The following is a 13,509-nucleotide window of genomic DNA, read 5'->3' as shown; positions in this document are numbered from 1 at the left end:
AGGATTTCTCTTGTGTTTCACATGAAAGATTTTGTAGGCCGATCGGTGAGACATGAACGTTTCTTGTGAGGGTGTTTCTGTGCGCTTATAAGCAATTAATACAACTACATTGCTCAGATATTTCATATCTAGTCTTTTTTTCCAAAGATATTTGAAAAGGGATATCTTTGTGTGCTATTGGCACAATGCGTTGGAGGACAAGACTGGGCTTATATTGACCTTTTTTCCAGCTGTTTAGTTATAATATCATTGTATTGTTGAAATGTAAAAGAAAATAAATTGTATTAAAAAACAAGAACTACTTACAACAAGAGATAATGATGAACCAGCATGTCTCATTAAATAGTTGCATCCTCAAATGACATCAATGTTAGCCATCTACGCATTCTCGAGGCCTTTGTTGAGATGTTAGTGTTATTATTCGCATCAATATTGCTTGCATGAGACCAGCTTTATGTATTGACGGTGTATTGGTGGTGTATGTTCAGAACAAAACCATTTTCAGAACAACAAATATTGCACGGCTCCGATATAGCATTGAAAACAGACTTTAAGGCGTGTAAACTAAACAACAAAGCATTCCAGTCTACCAAAATATCCAATAGGAGATACATTGATAAAGAAGGTTTAATCGAATATTGTGGAACAACACAACCATGGAAATATGCAAATATCAACATTCAACTGAACATCTATGCTACAAAAGGCGTGCGTAAAATGTTTCGCACTGCGGCATGTAATCGCCGCATTGTGGCCAAGGCCCAAATCATAAAGATATCTTCTAAGAAGGTACTAAAGAGAATGAAACCCATTTGCATCCTGGTTTCGTTTTCGTCTAGTATACAATAACTAAACGATTCAAATTGATGCCGCCTATAAGCAAATGAAATGTGTTGATTATTAACGAATATGAAAAAGGAAAGACTAAACTCTGAAGACGGGCATTGATGCAGGGCCTGCAATCCTGGCACATGAGCAGACCTTTTCGTAAGCGCCTGTTTCCCATTTTGTTGATTATTTGGTTACTTTTATGGTGGTTTCCGGTCTTTCATTGATGCAATAAACGCATTAGTTACAACCCCCAATATAAGCCTTCTTTTGGTCAGTGTTGTATGCACAGAACCAAGGCAGAGACTATAGCCAACAATTCCAGGGCAAACGGGTATATTTAACATCCATAGGTCAGCCTAAAATATATGCCACTAAACTAAATATTCAAAATAACCCAAACGCTTGCATCAATAAACTAAACAGGATCGAAATCATGATACTGACAGGCTGTTCATAGCAATGCCAGTATCCCTATTCTTATCAAAATTAAACATAGGGCTGCATTAGAAATTAAACAGTTTAGGCTACCTTGTCTTTATAAACATAGATTCAAAATAATATTCTATGAAAATTATAACACTTTGCTATAAGGCCTACAAATTAATAGGCCTATTTATTTATTTGACCAGACTAGCCTGTCAGTGGAAGGCTAGCCTACTATCAACAAAATGTGATAATGGGCGAAAAAAAAAGTTGACAAAATTCGGATAAGATTGTGGATAGTATCATGCGTTCACAAGTTTTGTTAAACAAAATGCTTAATGTAGACTCATTTGGTGAAATTCATTTAAGAAATATCACCTACAACTGTACATGTAGCCTAGACCTAGTCATTGAACGATCATAAATATTAACGTTTGTCTTTTTCTTTTTTAATCTTCGATAAGAATATTATTTCTGATTCAACAAATAGCCTAAGCCTCCTCGATAGGCCATCGCCCATCGCATAGACCTATGTATTACAAACGTATAGGGCCTAAGCATTTAGGAATGTAGCACACACCCAATCCAAGAGAAATCCAAAACAAAAAATATTTGTAATTGATTACTTTTTGCTTTATTGACAGAACACTTGTGCAATTGAATAACAAATAGTTCCTCACAACACGAAAATATACAAATTCCTACATATCGTGGTCCACTGTAGGCCAACATCTCAAGAATAAAAACAAAATACGTAAAATCAATTGACATAGGGGTAAAAGCCCTTACAACAAGTCATAAAATATACATCCAGAATATCACAAGATGACAGCGAATGAAAATATAATAGCTAGGATGATCTTAGAGTTGCCAAACTGCTGCAAAGCCGATCACTTTTCTCGCATACAGGCTTGTTTTCCCAACCAGGGTTTTGCAATATTACAGGTCTATGCCAAAGAACTAGATAATACTTACCTAAATCAACATTTAAGCAACAATAGCTTATTTAGTATCGCTTAGAAATCATTGTAATTTTTTTCTTTATACAATTTCACTGTACTTTTAACAAAACAAGACGTGGCTATAGGCTACATTAATCATTAATCTTATAGGTAGTATTGTATGTTTAACTCAGTGTAAGAATAGGGGGGACACGGTTTTCCCCTACGGTTTTAATATAATATCAGTCTCATGTAGTGCTCATTAGTCTTTTCACCGTCCATTCACCGTCGCTACTGGTCTTCATCCTCGTCCTCCTCGCCCCCCGGCGGTTCGGCTGCAGGGGAGCTCCGGCCAGGCGTCTTGTTCTCCTTCTTCCACTTCATCCTCCGGTTCTGGAACCAGATTTTGATCTGCCTCTCCGTCAGACACAGCGCGTGTGCGATCTCTATGCGTCTTCGGCGGGTCAGGTAGCGATTGAAGTGGAACTCCTTCTCAAGCTCCAGCGTCTGGTAACGCGTGTACGTCTGACGACCTCGCTTCCTGTCTGCACCTGTATATAACAGAGGCAGAGCTTGCGTGAGAACACTGAACAGACAGAAATCGAGCGAAAACACATTAAGAAAAATTCTCAGCAAACTGAAAGAGTAAAAAACGAAATGAAATCGAATCTAGATCGAATCAGTTTATTGCTTGTCGTTAGTTTTTTTTTTTTACTAAATAACAAAGCTTTGATAAAGGTGCATGGAAAGCATAAGTGCAGTGGAGGGAAATGTTGTGATATTTGCTGAATAAATGCAACAATTTAGTTATATTTCTGAAGATTATATGATTCGAAGGATTAGTTGTGGAGAGGATATTGATATTATTTACTATCTTCTCAGAGGTTAATAAAAGGCAACTGGGGAAAATCGTTCTCATAGTTTGGAAATAATACAAATTCTGAATCTAGCTGGGCCAAATGTAGTGCATCTGTTGTGCTACCTCAGTAGTGGCCTATGTTGTAAACACGACTTGCAGAGCAAATATAAACACCTAAAAGTTACATTTAACGAGCTGTTTCCACTACTAATTTTAAGAGTGTACAGTAAACAGTTTTACAATCCCCGCAGGTATAACCGTGGGGTAGTAAGAGGGAAGCGGATGTATAGGCCTGAACGGAAGTGATAGTAATCTCCACACTGTTATTTAGTTATGGAATTCTAGTAAAAAGTATCACTTATCAGAAATGTGTTATTTTTTCATTAGTATTCCTGGTCAGATAGCGTTGACTGTATAGCTATAGGCATACCACAAATCCTTAGTGTCATTTTGCTCTGGAATCCAGCAACGTTTCATGAAAATAATAAGAAAATAAATAAATAAGCAATATTTGTAATGAGATACTATAGGCCTTTACATGTTTTGTATGACCATCTTAGGTAATCTATAGGTTTCCTATTCCATCATTTGCATAATACATTAGATTTTGTAAAGTATCTAAACGAACTTAGCGCCACTTACTTTTCATTGACATTCATGGTGCAATTAATAGAACTCTGTAATGCTATATGGACTGATATACCGTATCATTCCGTATCATTCAAATACAAGTAGGCTATAAAACCATAAAATCCAGCTGAAAATGCTCAGCTGTGTATTCATGCATTTCCCTTTCGCACAAAATACCTAACATTCCATTGCCTTTGGAACAGAAATGGGAGTTTTGATGTGCTCAACAACACAACCTCCACCACACAACAGGACCCCTATCTCGTAATGAGGCGTAGGGCCTTCTCGAATAAACCTCGATGGCATATAGACGAGGAGCAAAACAAGATCACTCCCTGTTGACATACACAAGGGGTTTTACTTCCAAAAGTTCCGCATACGAGGCGAATGGGACGGGTCTCCTCCCGTTTCCGCTCAAGGCAGACATCTAATGGAGTCTGAGCTGAGCTGCAGCACTGTGGGGTTTTATTGCACGCCGTGGTCACTGGTGTGGTTCTCATTTCCTCTCTGGCGACGTGTCACATTCTGGGTGAAACTGGCTCGAAATGAGACAGGAGGAGGTTTGGAGGTCTGGGGAGCCCGCCGAGGAAGGGGAGAGGGAGGGAAAGAGAGAGAGAGAGCGAGAGAGGGGGTGTTCATATTGATTATATTTTTCTCTCCTATGGTGTCCTCGGTGATTTGTGTTTCAGCAGAGAGAAACGACTTGGCTGGAATTCTTCTCCGTGAAACGCAGTTTTGTCAGAAGTTTTAACAAGGGCGAGCATTGTGCTCTCAGAGGCCCTCTAGTACGCTCGTGCATAGTCTACTACACACCCGTCCCAGTGTATAAAACATTGAAAGTTAAATGTGTGTGTGTGTGTGTGTTACTATCTATAAACTATATTTGATAAGGGTATTATTTATAAAGTGACATTTGCTTGAGGATAAGCTATAGGGAAGTGGGTGTATTTCCAGACCAAATATTTCCTTTCACATACTAGCATTTGTTTTGTTTTAGGCTCAAACATCACACTCATATAGGCTAGTTAAACAACTCATCTAAATTAAATTATATAAATTCATTGTTAGGCAATGCCATGCAGGTGAACATGTCAGGAAAATACTTTTTTTTAACAAGTCTCATCTCTGAAAGATTGTTGTGTGTGTGTGTGTGTGTGTGTGTGTATGTGTGTGTGTGTGTGTGTGTGTGTGTGTGTGTGTGTGTGTGTGTGTGTGTGTGTGTGTGTGTGTGTGCGTCTGTGTGTGTGCGTCTGTGTGGACCAGAAGTCCCCACAGGAATAGTAAACAAACAAAAATTTGACCAACTGGAGACATTTTGTTAGTCCCCACGAGGTCAAATGCTATTTCTAGGGGGTTTTAGGGTTAAGGTTAGAATTACGTTAAGGGTTAGGAGCTAGGATTAGTTTTAGGGTTAGGGTTAGAAGCTAGGGTTACGTTTAGGGTTAAGGTTAGTTTTTTTCGGTTAGGGTTAGGGTTAAGATTAGGGTTGGGGTAAGAGTATGGGTTAGGTTTAGGGGTTAGGGAAAATAGAATTTTGAATGGGAGTGAATTGTGTCCCCCCACAAGGTTAGCTGTACAAGAGAGAGAGAGAGGGAGTGTGTGTGTGTGTGTGTGTGTGTGTGTGTGTGTGTGTGTGTGTGTGTGTGTGTGTGTGTGTGTGTGTGTGTGTGTGTGTGTGTGTGTGTGTGTGTGTGTGTGTGTGTGTGTGTGTGAGAGAGCGAGAGACAGCCTGTCACTGTGTCTACCTAGTCAACTTGAGCAATGTCTTGATTTGTTATATTTATTTGTGTATGAATAGTCTTAGCAATTGCAAACACCAATGAAGCGTATGTCTTTATACCAAGTGCCTCATTAAATGACACTTGAAAATCTAAATTAGGTTTTCAAAGTCAGTTGGTGGCTCCTATAACCAAATTAGCAATCGGTAGGCTGGCAAAGAGAGACAGACATGCCAGACATGAGCACGCTTCCATGAGGATCTTTTTTAAAGTACGTATATTTCACACAAGGACATAAATAGCGTACACCCAACTTACACGACGAGTGTAAATTTATGAGAAAACGTGTGGCAACGAATACCTGCTAGTAAATGTCAAAAGCCCTGCTAATGAGGACGTATCTTTTTCAAAACGATTTATGATGTTGTACGTTTTACGCCAGAGGCTAACAAGAGAAGGGAGCACTAAATTGACAATTGACTGATAGGAAGTTTGTGGTAGTAGTAGCCAAGGCCTTGAGAGGTTACTGAAAATCATTAGACAAAAAGTTGTCAGACACTTTTTCACTTGAGCCGCGCGCACTGAAAGTTGTTGTGTGCGTTAAAAACGCACACCTCACAAACACACGCAGGCGCGTGCACAGACATATACCACAGCTACACAGCCACTTACACATCTACACACACATACACACATTATTTGACAGTACATTTAATCTAACACTGGCGTAACATGAAATGCTATTTTGGAAGCATAATTTTCTCAGACTAGATTTACTTGTTTGCTGGGTGGGCTGTAGGCAGCTGTAAGGCCCACTGAAACTATTCAACAAGCCAGTTCAGAATGTGAGACAAAGGCGTTTCTATAACAAAACAACATAACCTAACATCGCAAACCAAGCGCTAACCAACTATTAGCATCGTATTATTTATGGTGTTTGCAACATTCGGAGGCATTTCTGCGATACTAATATAAGCCAGTGAACACAGGGCAGGGACCAGGCATCTGGAAATCATGCAGTGTTGTAGAGCGCGCTTACCAAGAGCATAAACAACAGAAAGTGGTGGAATAGCCTAAGTAGGCTATTTCTTTCTACCCGAGGACGGAGTAAAATAATCCAACGCCCCCTCTCTCTGTTTTAACACAATACCGCCTAATGAATATTCAGATGTCTTAAATTATGGTTTTATTGAGGTCGTATAGCAATTAAAATTCTGCGCAGGCAAAGCGGCGTAAAGCACAGTTCAGGAAGTCGCTCTGGCCACTTCGCAACGACACTGTTTAAAGACCGTTTAGCGTAATTATTAGGTGGGAGCAAAGCCCCATTCCTTTCTCCCTTCCTCTTCTTTTGAAAACATACATTTTAAGCTCACGTACCTGAGCTTCTCATCCAGGGGTAGATCCGTAAACTGTCCTCGTTCTGTCTCTGCTCCGCCTTAACGCAGCTGGACACCTTGGACGGGTCACCACCGGAGCAAATCATGGAGAGGTCGGGGTGTTCAAAGTGGGAACAGTGCATGTTCAGAGAGCCGGTGCCCAGCCCGTACGCAGAGGGATACATGCTGCGGGTTTGGGTGGGCATGTTCCCTGCGTTATTGTACAGTCCCGACAGTGTGGAGGAAGAAGAGGAGAAGCCTGCGCCGCCGGAGCCCGAGACATAGCTGCTGGCGCCTGGTGAACTGGACGCAAAGGCGCAAGAAGTTTGCTCGGGAAAGACCCCACTTGGAAAAACCGAACTTGCAGCTTGATATTTGGAAAACAAAGCGTTCGCATAATACAATGAACTCATAATTTGACCGGTGATTTGTAGGCCGGGAGGTTTTAGTGTCGGTTTTACGAGGTACTGTGATATATTACAGAATTACAGTCTAGATTTACACCAAAAATCACCCCTTTTTCCTCAGGGGCCACGTGACGAGGGCCATGTGATACAAACTCGTCCAATAACAGCAGGGCTTCCTACAAGCTCAGCTAATGTGGAAAAAGTGCACCACTGACCATACAAATAAAATACTTCAGTCTATTCACTGTACGCCTAACGGTAGGCCTCCCTCCAATCAAGGAACTAACTAGAACACAAAGAAATCGATGGTCAATAGAATATATGATGTAATCACCCGGCGCGTTGCACAATGATAAAAAGGCCTGATCCTTACAAATATCCAAATGAATGTATACAGACAGATCTTAAAATGTCCTCGACTTCTCGTTGGCCACCACACAAATAAGAAAAACCTATTTGTTTCCATATCGATTTTACTTATCCTTGTCAGTGGTGGGATCTCTCAGCAAGTTCCTCTGTCTGTTATCGTGGTCTCTGCGCACGCAGCCTGTACTTTGTCCGTGGACCAGTGGTGCCCACTCGGGCCCGTTCTGGAAGAATTTCTGCTTTCGAGCATCCCTCTGTCGACAGCAACCATCTCCAGCACGACAGAGAAGCTCTGGACAACACAAGCATTTTTGCTTTTACGGAACAGGGGGGGCAGGAGCTGTCTCGAGTCGCCTCGTGCCACTTACCACCCTATCGCAGTGTTTGACAGGATTCACCTGGCGCACAGGTGCTTTTATGCACCTTTTTTTCTTTCCTCTCTCCAATAAAACTCAACATGAATGTGACTGTTATGGGAAGTGAAATATCATCACGTTTTTTTCTGAAGTGGGGGATGCGTTGTTACAGCGAGGCCTTTCAAAATAGTCATATGATTTAGCCAACCTTTACAGTGTGGTTCCACATGCCACGGCCTTATCTACGTCAACATTGTGTGGAGATGAACATGTACGACACAATTCTGACCATGCGTCATCCTACATGGTTAGAAGTATGCACCCAGTAGCCATAAATAGTTATTGGTTTGGTGAAGGTTTTGATGCACTTGTGTCATTTTGGGTGAGATTACTAATTGGCTGAGTCAGTCTGTGTGGTGACGGTGGCTATTGGGATTCACACCTTGAGAGGAAATTAAGCAGAGAACAGCAATGATGTCACAGATTCTCGCTTGTAAACTTTATTGTGTCCTCTGTCTTCCGCCGCTTCCAGGTTTAGACAATAGAACAAAGTGATGAAGAACAATAAAGCGTATCATCAAGTCCCCATAAACTAATTCACGAGTAGCCTAGAGTACACATTCTGTTTAAACGAGGGGTCACATGACATCCTTTTTTATTTCCATTGTGTTTTTTTTCATTTTTTCATTTTTTTTTGCACTGTGCGCATGCTTACCCAAATAAGGAAGACAACAAAATACCATCAATCAAAACGAACTAAGGAAGAACAAGTGTAAAAAGAGGAAAGCCTACAGCATAAATAGGCAGTTTCATGTTGTTGGAATTCATTATTCGCTACGTCATCATAACATTGAAGTGAGAACAGTAAAAATTGCACAATTTAACTTAAAAACTATACAGCTGCCAAGATAATTGTTAATGTCAAAATTCTAACAATAAAAATGTTTTTTTTTCACGATAATTGTTCCACAAAGAAAGGACGCTATTTTTAACACAATAATACTTTCCAACATCAGATAAAAAGTACAAATGCTTAATTTCCCGTTCAAATGTTTCATTTTGTCTCCCAACAACCACAATGTGAATGGTCCTGTCCTTTGTCACCGTCAGGAGACTTTCCCATCGATTGAATCAAACCTGGAACGGCTAGCCAAAGACTGCCATGTTCCGAGACAAAACCACATGCTGGCTCCTCTTTCCTTATCGCTCTCGCTGCCTTTTCCGCGGTGCTGATTTTGACCCCCCAGTCTCCCTATAGCTTACATTTGCTTGGCTTTGTCGCAGTCTTCCCCGGACGAGTGTGTCCCCGCGCCCTGCTCCTTCTGTCGTTTCTCCTTCTCGATCTCTTCCTGCTCTGTCTTACTGCTGGGGAACTTGTCCTTGTTGTTTTCCTTTTTCCATTTCATCCTCCTGTTCTGAAACCAGATTTTGACCTGTCTCTCGGTCAGTCCCAGGGCGTGCGATACCTCGATTCGCCGCTTGCGGGTCAGGTAGGGGTTGAATAGGAACTCTTTCTCTAGCTCCAGTGTCTGGTAACGGCTGTAGGTCTGTCGGCCTCGCCTTCGTCCGGCAGCTGTTGGCAAAATGAGGGGACATGTTTGAGGAACACATACAAATAGCCATTACGAATAGCCTATACAAGTTCACAAATACGGTCCTCTTATCGCCATCCCCAATATCCCCATAAGCAATTGTTATTGTCTCTCAGCCTACAGAGTGAAGCTATCAATTATAAAATCCACTCGTTTTTATATCCCCAAGGTTACTTAAACCTAGATTGACTTGAAGTGATTTATCAGCACTGCAATACAATTCAAATGATTGGATGTTCAATGTCCACACATTCATAGGATATGAAGTAAAATCCAAAGTAAATCATGTCTGACGCCCACACATAGGCTACTCAATGCATTAGGTGAAGCTATAAAGCGCCTAACCTGTGGGAAATGGCCACCTTGTAGCGAAATAATCCCAGAGACCACTGTAAGTCGTAAAAGCGAGTAGTAAAACTTTAACCGGGGTGAGGAGTAAGAGAATCAGCTGCGGGCCAGCTCGCACATGGAGAGAAAAGCTTTGCTCTGCTGTCTATTCCCCTCTCTCTTGTATATGGCGGGGTCATTAAACTGTAAAGTGATTCGCAAGTTTTGGACACCATAAAACCATAAAAGCACTGTGTCTCTCCTTTTAAACACAGGAAATGCACCTCAGCCCTACTGGCAGATGCTGTAAGGTTTAACATTTTACCCCTTTCCCTCTTTTCATGCATACCCACAAGCAGTGTTTCAGTTTTAGCTCTGACTTACATTGCGGTCGCATCCACGGGAATAACTGCGTTGGAGAGGGGCTCTGTTCCGTGCTCTCCGTCTCGTCTCCGATGCCACCAGCCGCTAGCTTGCAGTCGTTGTACTGGACCAAATCCGCGTCCTGGGGTCCAAAAATGGTTTGCCTCTGGAGAGCGTCGTACCCGTAGAAGTTGCCCGGCTCTCCATGGCATGTTACGGCGCAGGGACTCTGTTGGTAAGGGGCACTGGAGAGCGTGGACGCGCCGTGGTGGTAAAATTCCTGGATTTGAGGGGGATGTTGGAAAGTTGCTCCAGTGCCTGGTCCATACACTACTGTGGGTCTACTCCCAAGGTCCTGCGCGAACCCGCACTCGTAATAATTGGGACGTAAAGAGTCTCCACTCTTGTATTTGGAGAAGAGAGAGTTGACAAAATATGAACTCATCTTTTGTTGTTGTTGGTTTTGTTGTTGTTTGTGATTATAAAGACTCAAGCGCTCGAGAGGAAGGCAATTGACGAGTTCTTGGGTAAAAAAAAGAACCCGAGCTGGTTCGCAATATATGGGCTGATGTTGTATTTCAAAACATCCAATCTAAATAGCTGGAGCCACAATCATGCCGATTCCATAAAATCGTCTCCACTGAAATGCTCCTGCATCACAATTCCGGTATGAGGTGCCAGTTCACAAACAGTTTTCTGTGATTTACTCCGCTGCAAATGAGTTGTTTCATATTTTGCGGTGTCTTTTCACGATAATTTGCATCTATTATCGGGTCCTCATCTCATTGGCTTCTCGCATCCCACACGGACACTGCTCTGCTCTGCGGGCTTCTGATATGGAAGGAGTGAGAGAATGAAAAAGGGAGAAAAAGAGAAAGGGAGAGAGAGGGAGCAAGGGACTAAGGGAAAGAGAGGGGGGTTGAGGGAGAGAGGAGGGGAGAATATGCGCATTAATATATTCAAGCGGGTAAGTTAATGAGAAATCTGCCGCTTCGCATCAGATCAAATACAGAGCGCCCCCACCCCAACGTACCCACTCTAAAAACCTCTCTTAAAGAGATTGATTTTTAGCATGTAGGCTGGCTAATGGTCAACCTAAAGGGATGCACATATAGCCTACTCATTCATTTCTAAATTCTAACGAGGTGGGTTCCTCTTTTTCGAAAATGTCAGGGTCGCCCTGGCAAATTGTGAAAGTACACGATGTAATTGGTATCAGTTTTAACAAGTCCTATAAATGTAATTGCAGTTCTAAAACAACTTGTCAAAGCCTCCGCACCAGCGTCTGAGGCTTGTTGAGAACAAACGAGGTAGTCAGATTTAAAATTTTGATTATCGTATTTTTATAAATATGATATTCATAAAGATGTAATGTCTGGAAGGCGCGCCACTCGTGGTATAATGGAGAAAGTGGTTGTAAATGGTTTAACAAACTATAAAATGCAATAAACGCTGAGGCTGTTTGTTGTTTACACCTAGCATCAAAAAAGCTGTTAGGATTTTATGAGGTTCCACGACCAAAGCCATAAATGCTTCACTTGGAGCAATTTCACCAATACAGAAATATTCAAGTATTTCATTGTCATTTTAGTTGTGTTTTCCATACGGACTGTCATTATAGAAGCTGATATTTTAACCCCTAGACGTATTTTCCGGAATAACTAACAAGGGGACAACTTGTGGAAATGTTGTGTTCGTTAATGACCTCATAAAAACGAAAATATTGTTAGGATTGGGACTAAAAATCAGTTTTAAAGAGAATATAGGCCTGTCTATACGTGATTGGTTTAAGAAATAGGCAGAGCGTAGTTTGCATTTACAAAATGAAGCCAAGGAGGAGTGTCTTCGAGTATTTATTCAGAATTCTAGTATTAGGACAACTAGCCTAGATAATTAAGATTATGATAACATTTCTAAGTTAGGCTATATTAGCCGATATATGACTTACCTTGTAGTGTAGGAGCCAAACGAATTGTAACTTTTTGTTATTCTTGCGTTATGCAGTTTTCCGATATTATGTAAGATACAGGCCTATATGTTCAGGATTGTTGAAATTAAGTGAGAAAATATCAATTTTGCGTGCATTATTTTATTCCTAGTGTGCGTATGCAAGTCTTAGCCCTGCTAGGCTACTGTCAAATGTAACCGTTGCCATTTTTAAAACATATTATTGACATAGGAGACCTGAAGAACTGAATGAGGACTACCCTTTTACCGTGTATTTGGAAAACTAGAAAACATATGTCATGTGAATGTCCAACTTACAGTAGGACAATTAGTCATGTTCATATTTTATAGCATGTGCCGGCACGATAGGCTACGTTAAGGAGTGTACTGTAATTTTCATAAAGGTTCTTAACCCAAACCAATTAGCTATCTATTAGAATTATAACAAACTTTCAAATTAGCTACACTGAATTAACTGTTATCCTTTACATATCAGGGGGTTCTAATGTAAATTCAAACATATTTCACAGCGCTAAAGCGTTACCAATGTAGAGTTGAACCCAATTTCCCGGCATTTTACTTCTAGTATGACGATTTACAGCAAGAGTCTCTTATTTCCATATTTCGTTACATTGTGAAAAACATCAATATGAACAGCGTTTTTCGATCAAAAATAATGAATATAACAGTTGTACTACAAAGTTGAACATATTGCAGTCGAATAACAATAAATCATAAAAACCTTCACAGCATTCAGTTGATTTGAATAATTATTCCCAAAGTCATGGACAACAACTTTAAACCAACAGAAGATAAATTATTTAAAATTAGTAGGCTATATAATCTTCTCAGAAGAGCTGTGCCCTCTATATAAGTGCTTTAGGGCAAATACATTATTTGTAGGCTAACAACATTTCTGAAGAAGCAAGCAAATAGTTCAAATCGTTGTCAATGCGCTTCTATTTCACTATTCAAATACATAGGCCTGAATTGAAATCTTACCATCATACAGGAGAAACATATAGGCCTATATTAATCTTCTTGCCGCCCTTCAAAATCTCTTCAAGAGGCTCTCTTGGCCCACGTTTAGGTGGTGTAAGTGGTATGTCTGAGTTTTCTAAGGACTTCCGGATAGGCGGACAACACAGTGGAGGCTTTCTTTCGTGGACCAACATCGCCATCAAGAGGCCATTTTAGGTGTGCCGCAGGGATTTCAGGTTATTACCAGTTTATGATTCTATGAACACGACACATACACCCACATAATGAAGGTATTTCACAACTAAACAGTGAAAGTATAGGCCTTATTTCGAATAAGAATACATATAGGCCACAATGGCTGTTCCTCTGTCTATACATAGGCCTAATACCGT

The 13,509-nt window shown here is 40.9% G+C and overlaps 2 protein-coding genes across 2 annotated transcripts; both read right to left on the bottom strand.

Annotated features, from left to right (window-relative positions):
• Positions 1 to 1,865: 1,865 nt before the first annotated feature.
• hoxb7a (homeobox B7a) lies at positions 1,866 to 7,363 on the bottom strand. The gene is made up of 2 exons (XM_071408619.1): positions 6,780 to 7,363; positions 1,866 to 2,746 (listed from the first exon to the last, which is right to left on the bottom strand). The coding sequence occupies exons 1-2, from the start codon at positions 7,189 to 7,191 to the stop codon at positions 2,487 to 2,489; spliced, it is 672 nt and encodes a 223-aa protein (XP_071264720.1). The 5' UTR covers positions 7,192 to 7,363; the 3' UTR covers positions 1,866 to 2,486.
• A 1,021-nt stretch (positions 7,364 to 8,384) lies between these two features.
• hoxb8a (homeobox B8a) lies at positions 8,385 to 13,222 on the bottom strand. Its single transcript, XM_071408609.1, has 3 exons — positions 13,139 to 13,222; positions 10,211 to 11,088; positions 8,385 to 9,480 (listed from the first exon to the last, which is right to left on the bottom strand). Exons 2-3 carry the CDS (start codon positions 10,632 to 10,634, stop codon positions 9,167 to 9,169), a joined length of 738 nt encoding a protein of 245 aa, XP_071264710.1. The 5' UTR covers positions 10,635 to 11,088; positions 13,139 to 13,222; the 3' UTR covers positions 8,385 to 9,166.
• Positions 13,223 to 13,509: the final 287 nt, after the last annotated feature.

This window comes from Salvelinus alpinus, chromosome 1 (genome assembly GCF_045679555.1).
Source record: "Salvelinus alpinus chromosome 1, SLU_Salpinus.1, whole genome shotgun sequence".
NCBI classification, from domain to species: Eukaryota; Metazoa; Chordata; class Actinopteri; order Salmoniformes; family Salmonidae; genus Salvelinus; species Salvelinus alpinus.
The sequence above is the reverse complement of the archived record's forward strand: the minus strand, read 5'-3'. Positions and strand labels throughout refer to the sequence as shown.

Excerpts from the sequence above, each read along its gene's own strand:
- hoxb7a (XM_071408619.1), bottom strand. The coding sequence starts at position 7,191 with ATGAGTTCATTGTATTATGCGAACGCTTTGTTTTCCAAATATCAAGCT. Across the intron at positions 2,747-6,779 it reads CCCCTGGATGAGAAGCTCAG|GTGCAGACAGGAAGCGAGGT; the intron begins GTACGTGAGCTT and ends TGTTATATACAG.
- hoxb8a (XM_071408609.1), bottom strand. The coding sequence starts at position 10,634 with ATGAGTTCATATTTTGTCAACTCTCTCTTCTCCAAATACAAGAGTGGA. Across the intron at positions 9,481-10,210 it reads CCCGTGGATGCGACCGCAAT|CTGCCGGACGAAGGCGAGGC; the intron begins GTAAGTCAGAGC and ends TTTTGCCAACAG.